We start from the raw sequence: 13,236 nt of genomic DNA, 5'->3' as shown, positions 1-13,236 counted from the left end.
TAGGAGGCTACGCCCAGCTACCGCGCTGAAAAGGGGCCATAGAGACCTTTATTCCTCCACACCCTCCCCACGCGTTGTACAAAAGGGCCAACTGAGGCACAGCGAGAAGAGACATGCCCAAAGGTCCTAGTTAATAAGCCAAACTTGAACCCAGATCTCCCATACCGCACCTTGGAGCCCCCAGGGAGTCAGAACCCGCTGTATTAGGCGGTCCCAGTGCTCGCAGCAACTGAAAAAAAGTTGCGGGCATGCCGGCTCCAGAGCGCTGGGGGACTCAGCTAAGGGAGCCGAGGCTAGGACGCCGAGCCCAGCTGACTGTGGGGCAGTGCGTGGTATGAGGGGTGAGAGGAGGTAGAGACAGAGAGGAGAGGAGGGGAAGCCGCTCAGCCCGGGCTCCGGGACACTCCCCTCCCCTCTCCTCCCCTTTAGGTCTCTTCTTTCCCAAATCCTCGGACCCATCTGTCTCCGCCCCCCATCCCGGATCACTCTTATTGGCTCCGGGAGTCCCCCGCTACCTCCCTCCAGGGGCTGCCCCCTCCCGCAGCCCAACTCCAGGTCCTGGGCTCTGAATAAATAGCCTGGAGCGCGAGCGGCTGGAACAAGGGGTGGGGGGAGCCCCACACGCGTATCAGAGGGGAGCAGCTCTGTCCTGGTAAAGCGTGGAGGGGAGGTAGCGTAGCGTAGGTGGGGTGGGGTGGCTATTTCGCAGCTTCTGTCCCGGGCACGTACCTCTGCTGAAGGCCGAGTCCCTTCCCTCTGGTTTCGAGCGAGAAAAGCTTGGCAGTGTCTCTGCCGCTTTGGGGCCGTGCTTCTGATCGCCGTCGAGCTGGAAAGCGGGGCAGGGGGACCACAGGAGCCCTTCATCGAGGACAGCTTTTCCCCAATCCCTTGCAGGACCATGGAGCTGCTGCCCCCGCCGTTGCGGGACATGGACTTGGCAGGCCCCGACGGCTCCCTCTGCTCCTTTACCACTGCCGACGACTTTTACGATGACCCCTGCTTTGACTCCCCGGACCTGCGCTTCTTCGAGGACCTGGACCCACGCCTGGTGCACGTGGGCGCGCTCCTCAAGCCCGACGAACACGCGCACCATCCCGCAGCAGGCCAGGGCTCCCGGGAGGATGAGCACGTGCGCGCGCCCAGCGGTCACCACCAGGCGGGCCGCTGCCTGCTGTGGGCTTGTAAGGCTTGCAAACGCAAGACGACCAATGCGGACCGGCGCAAGGCAGCCACGATGCGGGAGCGGCGCCGTCTGAGCAAGGTGAACGAAGCCTTTGAGACCCTGAAGCGGTGCACGTCGAGCAACCCCAACCAGCGACTGCCCAAGGTGGAGATCCTGCGGAACGCCATCCGCTACATCGAGGGGCTTCAGGCGCTGCTGAGAGACCAGGACGGGGCACCCCCTGGCAGCACTGCTGCCTTCTACCCTCAGGGGGGCACAGCCCAAGCCCGCGTGGTTGAGCATTACAGCGGAGACTCGGATGCATCCAGCCCGCGTTCCAACTGCTCAGATGGCATGGTGAGGTGGTGAGGGCAGAACAAACGGGGCCGGTGTGCAAGGCTGGAGGGAGGGGAAGGGGACAGGAGAATGATGGAGGGAGGGGGGTTGTGAAAGGAAAGTTACTACTAAAGGTCTAAAAGGGGGCGTAGAAACCCTCCCTTCCATGAGCCATGAATTACCTAGGTACGTAGGTTTCCGGGGCAATCTTTATGTTGATGAGGAGAGGAACCACTGGATGGTAGGGATGAAGACTTACCTTTATGGAAGAAAGAGACTTCTAGGTTTGGAAAAGTTGTTAGAAATTATGTAGTTCTTTAACATGTAAGGATTTGCCCAAATCACACGGAAAGTTTGTGGTGATGCTGGGGAGGGTGTGTGTGTGTCTCTAGTCTATACTAGTTGTAGGGGGGCGGAGGAGCCTGGCTTACAGAAAAGAGTGAACTGGTTCAGATCTTTATTCTATTGTTTAACTTACCTGTGTGACCTTGGGCAAGTCACTTCTCACTTTCCTCATCTGTATAATGAAGGGATTGAGCTAGGTAGTCTCCAAGGTGCCTGCTAGACATAAATCAATGCTCCTATGAACTATCTGAGCCCCCATCCCTAGGAAACACGTGGGATCTCCTACAGTGGGAAGTTTGGGGAAGTTCCTGGGGTCTCCAGAAGGAAGGGAAGAGGTGATATCTGTGTTTGTTTGAAGCTCTAGGGTGGGCTGGACATGTTAAGGGCAGGGGTTGGGAGGAGGAACAGGGCCTGACACAGGATCTGCTCTCTTGTCTCCAGATGGATTACAGTGGCCCTCTTTGCAGCTCCAGGCATAGAGGTGGCTATGACAGCAGCTACTACAGTGATTCTCCAAGTGGTAGGTATCAAGTGTTTTCTGCCCCAGCCCAAGCGCCTGCAGTGTATAAAATACATACATGAAAAAAAAATGCAGCATATGAAATTCATTGTCCAGCTAGGTCTACCTGTGTCTGGACTCCTGCCAAAATGAGAGGGAAGGACCATAATTCAATGTACTTTTGGTGGGATTCACCCATCCTTTTACTGGGCTTTTACTTCAGTTCCCTCAATTTAGAGGGGGGAAAACCTGAGACCAACAAAATTTAAGGAACTGGTCCAATAGCAGTAAGATGCAATTAAATGGGTGATGTTTGTGCCTCTGTCATCTTGGTAACGGGGGTGCAGAGAAAGCAGAGATCTCTGAGCTCCCCAAGATCCCATCCCTGGACTTCAGAATCTAGCAGTCATCCCTAATCTCTGCCACTTCTGCCATTTCTTTACAGACACCAAGCCTGGGAAAGGACTGGTTGTGTCTAGCCTCGACTGCCTCTCCAGCATCGTAGAGCGCATCTCCACCGAGGGGTCTGCATGTCCCATACTGCCCCTCGGAGAGGGCACACCCTGCTCCCCACAGGAGGGTACCACTCTGAGTGAGAGTGGTGCCCACATTCCCTCCCCTATCCCCAGTGGGAGTACCCAGCTTTCTGCTGACAGCAGCTCTGGGCCCAGCCCCGTTCCCAATCCTAACCCTATCTACCAGGTCCTCTGAGGTGGGGCCATTCCCAAACATCCTGGGCCCCCACCTGTGGCTCCAGGGGACTCAGACTAGACTTTGGGAGGGGGCCCATCTTATTCAAGTCTAAGGCCTCTGAGGATTCTTTGGAATGTGCTTCAGTCTCCTTTCCCCTTTCCCCTTTCCCCCAACATTAATTTATTGGTTTCCCAGTGTCTGGCAGGGGCATAGGGGGACAGGTTCCTGGCCCCAGGTCCCTGGTCCCCTTCCCCACCCCCCTCAGTGAGGAACGGCTGTGCTTGTTCTTGAGGGGCTGTGCCCCCTCTCCACTTCCTCCATGCTTCCCAGTTCAGGACCACATTTTGTAATACTTTTGTAATCTATTCTGTAAATAAGGGCTTGCTTTGCGAAAAACACACACACACACACACACACACACACACATACACACAGCCCAGCGACTGTATTTATCAGGTGTGGTTTGTGGTGCAGTCATTGACTATTTATACACTAGGGCAGTGTTGTCTGCTCAGGTGTGCTGAATAAAGATGATAATTTATACCTGTTGGTTCTGCCTTTTAATGATAACGGACATATAATGCTATAAGGCTTCTTGAGTACTTTATGTGCATTATCTCATGCCTGTTCTGGGATGGGCATAGGGTACCTACATTTTACAGGTGAGAAGATTGAAGTGCAGGAAATGAAGTGACTTGCCCATAGTCACAGCCAAGCAAGGAGAAAAAAAGGATTTGAACACACTCCAAGTGCAGCTCTCTACCTACTTCACCTTGTCACCTCTCCTTCCCCTCCTCCCACCCTCACCTCCAATGAGAGGAAAAGAATTCAACCATGGGTTGGCAGAGTCAGAATGGATCAGAGATCAGTTGCTCCTGACTTAGCATCCCCAAATCCCCGTCCAATATAGCCCTTCTTTCTGTTTCCACCCTAATACAAGAGCACATTAGTAAAAACCTCCTAATTGGTTTCCCTGCAACTAGTTCTCTCCTCCTCTCCCATCCTAATTTTAAGTGCTGGTAGATTATTTTTTCTATAGTTCATTTATAGGATGAAATACAAATTTCTTAGCCTGGCATTCAAAGTGCTTAAATTACTTGACCAACCACTGTTCTAACCAAACTAATCTACTTACTGTTCCCTGATCTTGTTGCGTCCTCTTTTTTCTATGCCTCTTTGCCCATACCATGTATCATGCTTGGGAGAGTCTCTTCCTAACTGTCACCCCTTCTCCCTGCCACACACACCTCAAATCTGTCAGCTAAAGTCCTCTTCAAAACCCAAGTCAGGTGCCTCCTGTTCTAGAAAGCCTTCCCTGGCAATGCCACCCCACCCACCTAAGAAGTGATATTTCACTCAAACTTTCATCTCTCAGTTTGACCTTTCCTGTACAGTCTCCCTTATATAGTAATGCTAATCATGGTTCAAATTTCCATAGCACTTTATGGTTCACAAAGCACTTTCCTCACCACATCCCTGTAAGGTAGGGAGCAGCAGTATTATTCCTGTTTTAATGAAGAGGAAGATCAAGTGACTTTGCCAATGGTCACACAAATAGTGTGTGGTGTAAACATAGAGTAAGAATTTGGGGGTTTTACCAAAAAGTTTAGGGCTTTATGAGTTATTTGTGTATGCCTAGTATAGTAGGAGAAATAGCTTTTCAGAGAGAATAGAGAGTAGCCTTTGAATCAATGGAATCTAGATTCAAGTCCATTCTCTGATGCACACTGGCTCTGTGTCCCTGGGTAAATTATTTAACCTTGAATCGTCCCAGCCCATCCTCTGAGACAAAGTTGTAGATCCATTGTCCATGCACATTGGCAGAGGGAGTTTACTCACCACAGATCAACCCATAACAATAAAATCATAGGGCCCAGCCAAAGGAACAACAATGAAACAAAGAGGTTCGGAGAAAGTGTATTTATGCTTCATGCTTCTGATGGTAACTGTGTAACCATTGACAAGTCATAGAATTATAGCTTTGGGAGTTGAAAGGGACCTTAGACAACATCTAATTGAAAATCACTTAACCTGTTGGCTTCAGTTTCATCATCTGCAAAATGGATGAAATAATAAGCTGAAGCATCTATCTCACGTGGTTATTGTGAAGATCAATAGACTATGCCAAGTGCTTTGTAAACCTAATCGCTATATAAATGACAGTTATTATTATCATGTCTTTCCATCTCCTATTCCTTCCATATACTACTTTGTAAATTCCTTGAGAGCAACGATTATGTCTGCGTTGTTTTCCATCTTTGTATTCCCAGTACGGGGCAAACAACTTTGCACAATTAATTTCTTGCTAAGTGTTTGTTCAATGCAGGGGACCTAGAGATCTTTTATGCCCACACCTACCTTCTACTGATGGGGAAGAATCGGAGGCCCCAGGGAGAGTCAGGACTTGTTCAAGGTGTCTCAGAAGGAGTGGCCTAGTGAGATTGAAGTTTGCATACTTCCTGCGGTTTTGGGTTGGGGATGGGGTCAGGGTACAGCCTGGATAAAGAAAGCAGACAGAATGCTTCTGAACAGCATTGCAGTCAGTTAATTGGAAATGCAGAAGGTAGAGGGGTAGATGACTCATTGAACTGCAGCGCCCCCTACAGTAGTCTGGTGGAACTATGACCTGGAGGAAAGCACTAGCCTTGTGGGGCAATGGGAAGAGGAGGACTCTACTGGTTTCAGTCCAGTCAGAAGACAGAGCCTCAGCTTGCTCAGCAAAGTACCCTGACCTGAGTGTCAGGAACATGAACAGTCTGCACAGAAAACATGCTGACATGTGAACACAATGTATGCACACATAGACACGATACAGATACAGATAAAAAGATGACCCCCCCTCCCAATATATGTCAACAACATGCACCCAAAGTGACACAACTCCAGTGAAGTGATGGGCTCTGGATCTGGAGTTAAAGCATTTGGGCTAGAATCTCAGACTTGGCAAGTCTTTTAATCTCTCTGGGCCTCAGTTACCCCAGCTAAAATGAAGAGATAGGACTAGATAATGCTCACAGGTTCCAGACTTAAACCTATAGTCCCTTGCTCTCTAGCCTGAGAACAATGAACTCATTGTGCTCTGTCTGCCCAGAGAGAGATCATGACAGGTACAACACCTGGTTTATCCCATCAGTGTCTTTGGGGGGCTTTGTACTCTATGTAAACTGATTGAAGGAGATGGTGGACACCTTTAGAATCTTGACTTATTTATACTCTGTAAATTCTTGTGCATAATTTTCCTTCCCTTTCCTTAATTCTCCAGTATTTACTCCCCTATTTTACTATGTTGACTTCTCATGCATGTGGTTACTCCCTCTACCAGTGTTTCAGCTCTTTCCATCTTGCAACTCTTGTTCATATCCTTGAATAAGTCCTCCTCAATCAAGCTAACCACATTCAAATCCTGCCTTAGATAATTACTAGCTGTATGATTGGTAAATCACTTCATCTCTGTCTCCGTTTACTTATCTGTAAATTGGGAATAATAATAGCACTTACCTCCCAGGGTTGGTGTGAGGATCAAATGAGATAACATGTAAATCACTCCTCCTCCTCCTCCATCATCTTCATCATCTCTATCATCATCATCATCTACCTAATTCTGGAATTTATCCTCTGGATTACTGGGCTCTGAATGCAGTACTTAGGCTGCCCATCTGTTTATTCCTCATCCTTACTATAGGACCAAACTGTACTCTTTTCCAAAGATGTCTCTCACATCACTTCTGGTATGCAATTCATGATTGGGATTATGCTGCACCCCATTAATTATATTATAATTATAATATAGTATACAATATATTATATTGTATATGTTATAATTACAGTGATATATTATTATAATATTAGAATATAATTAATGGGCTGCAGCACAATCCCAATGATGAGTTACATACCAGAAGTATGTATATATACATATACATATATATATATATATAAAACACATACACACAAATATGTAATTCTCCTTTCCATTGTATTTTGGAGTCCCCCCCCAATTTTGATTTTTCAAAGATCATGATTTATTATTCACAATTATGTAACATCATTGGGCATTAACATTGATGTTAAAAATCAGGTGTTTGGGGGTGGCTAGGTGGTGCAGTGGATAGAGCACCAGCCCTGGAGTCAGGAGTACCTGAGTTCAAATCCAGCCTCAGACACTTAACACTTACTAGCTGTGTGACCCTGGGCAAGTCACTTAACCCCAATTGCCTCACTAAAAAAAAAAAAATCAGGTGTTTGCACTATCAAAAAGTTTGGGATCATGGAAGGCATGGTACATTTTCCTAAATTAAATCCAACCTCATTTCATCCTATTCAATTTTGGGTGTAGTTCATCATCCAGAAGATGAATACTGCTACATTGACACAATGAGCTGCCCAGACTTGCTTGTCATAAACAGACAATGAGCTCTTTTTTATCCACTGTGATTTTAAGTGTGGCTAATTTAATAGAGGAATCTTGAGAACCTCCTAATGGATAAGGAATTCTATTTAGATGCTGTACAGGATAACCTCTGTGACACTGATGGATAGCTTAGGTGAGCTAATGTCTCCCTATTTGAGGCTTCAATTGATGCTGAAACTCAGGTGGTCATTGGTTGCTGGGTGGAACAATGAATGGAGTGTTGGAACTTGAGTAAGGAGTATTTAATCCAAATACTATCTCTCTCTCTCTCTCTCTCTCTCTCTCTCTCTCTCTCTCTATTTGGTGAGGCAATTGGGGTTAAGAGACTTGCTCAGGGTCACAGAGCTCATAAGTGTTAAGTGTCTGAGGCCAAATTTGAACTCAGATCCTCCTGACTCCAGGGCCTATGCTCTACCCACTGTGCCACCTAGCTACCTCTCAAATACTATCTTAAACACTCACTACCTGTGTGACTTGAGCAAGTCATTTAATCTCAGGTTTCACATCTGAAAAATGGCATCATAATAGAACATATTTCTTTTTTAATTTTATTTTTTCACCAAATTACATGTAAAAACAAATTTTAACATTGATTTTTAAAACCTTGTGTTCCAAATTATCTTACTCCCCCCCTTCCCACCCACCTTAAGACCTCAAGCAATTCAATATAAGTTATACATTTGTAGTCATGCAAAATATTTTCATATTAGATTGTGAAAGAAAACAGACAAAAAATCTTTTTAAAAAGGAACTAAAAAAATTATGCTTCAATCTGTATTCAGATACCACCAATTCTTTCTCTGTAGATGGATCACATTTTTCATAAGTCCTTTAGAGTTGTGCTGGATCATTGTGTTGCTGAAAATAACCAAGTCATTCACAGCAGATAATCTTACAATATTGCTGTTATTCTATATACAGTACATTTCACTTCGCATCAGCTCATGTAAATCTTTCCAGGTATTTCTGATAGAATCCTGCTCATCATTTCTTATAGCACAACAGTGTTCCATCATAATATAATCCCACAATTTTTTCAGCCATTCCCCAATTGATGGGCATCTCCCCAATATCTAATTCAACTTTTTGGGTTTTTTATCTCTTTTTGAATACCAACCTAGTAGTAGTATTACTAGATGAAAGAGTATGCATGGTTTTATAGCCCTTTGGCCATAGTTAATTGCTCTACAGAATGTTTGAATCAGTTTACAACTTTACAATAGTACATTTTTATTAGGGTTGTTGTGAGGATAAAATGAGATAGCATTTATAAAATATGTTATAAATCCTAAAAAATTATACAAATTCTAGTTATTATTACCACTGAACAAATTTGTCCCTCTGGTTGAATCTGTCAAGAAATCTCATAAGACTTCAATACATGTTTGGGAAACACTTTTTATGGAAGAGAGATTTTTAAGGTTGCATTTTGCTCTGTGGAAGCAAAGACTTTTCTTGAAGCCAGATTTATAAAAAGACATTTACAGAATAGAAGCAAGTCCAGGCAAAAAGGATAAATACAGAAGATTCTATAATATTAATGTTCTAATAGAAGCCCCATAATAATGATGAGATAGAGACACAGAGAGAGACAGAAACAGAAACACAGAGAGACAGAGACAGATGAATGGACAGAGACAGATGGACAAAGGGACAGAGACAGAAATACAGAGATGGAGACAGAGAAAATCTATGAAGTGCTTACCATGTGTCAAATACTGTGTCAAACATGGGGGACACAAATACAAGCCAGGAAGATAGTCTCTGCCTTCAAAAGAGCTTATATTCCAATCAGAGAAGACAGGCTATGAAGGGACACTGGAAAGAGACTGAAGGAGAAGGTAAATGAGAGTATCCTACTGAGAAGTGTTATAAAAACCTAGGCTCTGGCAAAATAAGGTGAAGGCTCACCTACCAGAAGTGGGAGACTCAGGGATAGAGTCTAGGTTTCTGGTGGGCTGGGAACTATCAGGATTCTAGGGCCATGAGCTTCCTGTTACTATATTATCTTCAGGTAAAGACTGAATGATTGGAGGCAGAGAGGTGGTGCAGTGGATAAAGCACCAACCCTGGATTCAGGAGGACCTGAGTTCAGATCCAGCCTCAGACACTTGACACTTACTAGCTGTGTGACCCTGGGCAAGTTGCTTAGCCCTCATTGCCCCACCAAATAAATAAATAATTTTTTTAAAAAAGACTGAATGATCACTTTTTGGAGATGTTTCAGAGAGGATTATCATTCAGCTATAGATTAAACTAGATGGTTTCTGAGATCCCTTCCAATCCCAAGTGGTTCTACAATTTGAAAAGGACCACTTTACCTCTTCAGGGAGGGAGAAGGGGAGGGAGGAAATGAGGGATGAGATTTGGAATGCAAAACTATAAATTAAAATGTTTATTATTTAAAAAAGTAAAGGAGCACTTAGTCTCCTCAAGAATGGTGAGTATGAGTGGCTGGAAGAAAGAGTGATGGGATGAGGGGAGATTGGGGATAGAGTTGATGCAAAGGTCATTCCTACCTGGCCCAATTTGAAGCCCAAATGTTTTCCTGTGCTTGTCTCTCAGGGTGTGAAAGTCCTTGAGGAATTTTAGCCTCAGCATATTTGTCCGTGGCTTTAGGTACCATCTCTAAGTTCTTCTAATCACTACACTCCTCCCCCCTTCACCACCACTCCAGCCACAGTAAGGCTCTCCAACCTCCATACCCAGACACTAGGGGATGTGTCTAGGGTCTCAGACCATAAGATCCAAATTCCACATCCTTCCCCTGGGGTCATCAGAGTAGGGATGGGAGGGCTGGAACAAATTAGGGCTGAGGGAAGGTTTCTTTACCTCCTAGAATACACCCAGGCTTCTCTGCCCCTGCAGAGCTGCAGGTGACTGCAGACAGAAATCACATATGGCCACAAGATGGCACCCAAACCCAGGCCTACAGTGAAGTTCAACCTGTCAGCTCTGAAAGGGGTAGAGAGAGGCTCAGCTCAACTTTCAGCTTTGATCAAGCCAGGACCTTGAGAGAACAGCATTTTCCATGTCTGTACTGGACCCTGGGCCAGCTCCAAGACTAGTTCAAGTGTGGTCCAAAGGAAATCAGCTCCCTTACACTCCATGATCTTCTTCCTTGCTATCCTCTCCCATTTGATCTAAAGCAAAACTTCTTAAACTGTGGGTCACAATCCCATTTCGGGTCATGTATCTGAATGTGGGGGTTGTGAAAAATTTGGCAACAGTAACAGGTTATGCATACCTATTTTATATACCTATATATTTGAGGGTATGTACAGATTTCTCAAGCAAAAAGAGGTTGCGAGTGGAAAATGTTTAAGAAGTTCTGTTCTAAAGCACCTGATGCTCTCTTAGGGGCAGCTAGGTAACACAGTGTATATAGCATGTTGGGCCTGAAGTCATGAAGACATCTTTCTGAGTTCAAATCTGGCCTCAGATATGTACTAGATGTGTGACCTTAAGCAAGTCACCTATCCCCATTTGCATCACTTTCCTCATCTATAAGATGAGCTGGAGAAAGAAATGGCAAATCACCCCAGTATCTTTGCCAAGAAAACCCTAAACGGGGTCACAAAGAGTTGGATATGACTGAAAAATTACTCAACAAAACAAAAATTCTCTCTAGGCTTGTTTGCTAATTTAGACTAGATTATCTCTAAGGTCTCATCTTTGTAGGATTCTAATCTATACCAATACTTCATCAGTCTAATGAATTGGTTTGCTATTTCTACCATGTCAATGGGAACTAACTTGCTCCTCCTGTAACCCCAAGTCCATTCTCATAAAGACCTTCTGGTGACAATGGATCTTCCTTTGCAATCGGATTTAAAAGATGGCATTGGGGGGCAGCTAGATGGCGCAGTGGATAGAGCACCCGCCCTGGATTCAGGAGTACCTGAGTTCAAATCCGACCTCAGACACTTAACACTTACTAGCTGTGTGACCTTGGGCAAGTCACTTAACCCCATTTGCCTCACCAAAAAAAAAATAATAATAATAATAAAAGATGGCATTGGATAGAGGTGAAGTGGAGGAAGTATTGTGGCAGACCAATGGGGCAGACCTTTTTAAAGTTTTGGGGGGAGGATACCTTTCACCTCCACCCCCATCTATTCACTCTTTCCTCTGTCATTATCTTACTCTGATCCCAGATTCTGGCTCTAGCCAGCTCCTCACTCTGCCCCTAACATTTCCTTATTTCAACCCCTATCATTCACTTAGTCTATACTATAACATTAACTTACTCTTTATCCATTGCTGCTACCTCCCCCAGCCATGATGGAGGGGAGGTCAGTGATGGATGGAATCAATGGGAAGTGTTCAGTGTCATTGATAAGGGGTGTCAGTACTATGAATGTCCAGGGTCAGTGTGATCACTGACACTCTCCTCTGTCCAGCAAAACAAATGGGATCTGAGAAATCCATGGATCAAGTTCCTAAATCTAGATATAGCTTGGGGTCATAGGGGACATCACTCAAGAGGATAGGGAACTCTGGTCTTTGGCTACAGCAGGACTCCAGACAGAGTCACAGGAGTAGAAACAACCAAATCAATCTTCTTTAGATCTTGGAGCAGGACCAACTGGAGTGGGAGAAATCCCATCAGCCCCATGAAATAGTCTCTGGCTACAGTTCTCCGGGGCCCTGTGTTTATCCCTCCAACTGTCACTGAATCTCTCCTGCTGGGTGCTATACTTTGCTATCTCTCTCTTCTGTTTGTCTCACCCTAGTAATGACAATCTTTGATTCTGACTCTGCACCATTTAAGGAAGGTCAAAGTTCTAAAGCTGGAAGGAACATCAGAGACCATTTAATCTAACCATTGCTTTTTACATATTAGAAAACTTGGGGAAGTTAAGTGACTTGCTGAGGCCATACATATAGTAAACATCAATGAGCAAATCCTTATTTAGCACCGAATGACTGCAATCCCCTTGTGCTGGGTTGTACTTATGGGAGATAGAGAAGTACTAAACACAGATCCTCAGGAACTCACAGCCTAGCTGGGTGGATAAGACCCCCTCTTCTCCTCCCCTCTCTTCCACTGAAAACAGCAGAAAATGTAAATATTACTTTTGTTTTTGGTGAGGCAATTGGGATTAAGTGACTTGCCCAGGCTCACACAGATAGTGTTAAGTTTCTGAGGCCATATTTGAACTCAGGTCCTCCTGACTCCAGGGCCGGTGCTCTATCCACTTTGCCACCTAGCTGCCCCTAAATATTAGTTTTGAGTTAGCATTAAACCCTGTGTCTCAAATGGCCAAAGCCCAGAAAAGAAATCTATGAAAATCTGGCACCATCTAGAAGCTAGGAACTTAGATAATGTCCCCATACCTTCCCTCTGGCTAGAGTCTTGAGGCCTCAAATACATTTCCAGGTGCCAGGCTTCCCTGTATCCAAAGACAACCCATGAGCCTCCTGTAGTTTCCAGCATCTCCTCTTTTTCCTTCATTCACAGCTACATTGTCTTGGTTTACACAGGGATGTTTATTTACAGGGGAAACAACATAACTTTATAAATGTAAGGAAGGGGTCTGAAAAAACTTCCTCATCCAGCTTGGATGGTCCCAAAGACGTGAATTTCTTCTATCAAATTATCAATTCCTAGCTTGGATGTCTATTCCACTTGAGCCCCAAACAAAGTTGGTTCTTATTCCATGCAGGTCAGAAAGAACATGTCTTTGAAATCAGGTCTTGATAATCATTAACTTGATAAATGACCCCTCTTTCCCTCTCACCCTATAAAATACTAAACAATATAATTTAAAAAGGACATAATTATCA

The 13,236-nt window shown here is 44.9% G+C and overlaps 1 protein-coding gene across 1 annotated transcript; it reads left to right on the top strand.

Annotated features, from left to right (window-relative positions):
- The first annotated feature begins 780 nt into the window (after positions 1-780).
- MYOD1 (myogenic differentiation 1) lies at positions 781-3,498 on the top strand. Its single transcript, XM_043971993.1, has 3 exons — positions 781-1,519; positions 2,285-2,363; positions 2,788-3,498. Exons 1-3 carry the CDS (start codon positions 899-901, stop codon positions 3,051-3,053), a joined length of 966 nt encoding a protein of 321 aa, XP_043827928.1. The 5' UTR covers positions 781-898; the 3' UTR covers positions 3,054-3,498.
- The last annotated feature ends 9,738 nt before the right edge of the window (positions 3,499-13,236 follow it).

This window comes from Dromiciops gliroides, chromosome 6 (assembly GCF_019393635.1).
Source record: "Dromiciops gliroides isolate mDroGli1 chromosome 6, mDroGli1.pri, whole genome shotgun sequence".
Lineage (NCBI taxonomy): Eukaryota > Metazoa > Chordata > Mammalia > Microbiotheria > Microbiotheriidae > Dromiciops > Dromiciops gliroides.
The sequence above is the reverse complement of the archived record's forward strand: the minus strand, read 5'-3'. Positions and strand labels throughout refer to the sequence as shown.

What these genes read in the sequence shown, in the direction of transcription:
- MYOD1 (XM_043971993.1), top strand. Translation starts at nt 899, where the DNA reads ATGGAGCTGCTGCCCCCGCCGTTGCGGGACATGGACTTGGCAGGCCCC. An exon ending in CCAACTGCTCAGATGGCATG is followed by an intron (nt 1,520 to 2,284) that starts GTGAGGTGGTGA and finishes TCTTGTCTCCAG; the next exon opens with ATGGATTACAGTGGCCCTCT. An exon ending in CTACAGTGATTCTCCAAGTG is followed by an intron (nt 2,364 to 2,787) that starts GTAGGTATCAAG and finishes ATTTCTTTACAG; the next exon opens with ACACCAAGCCTGGGAAAGGA.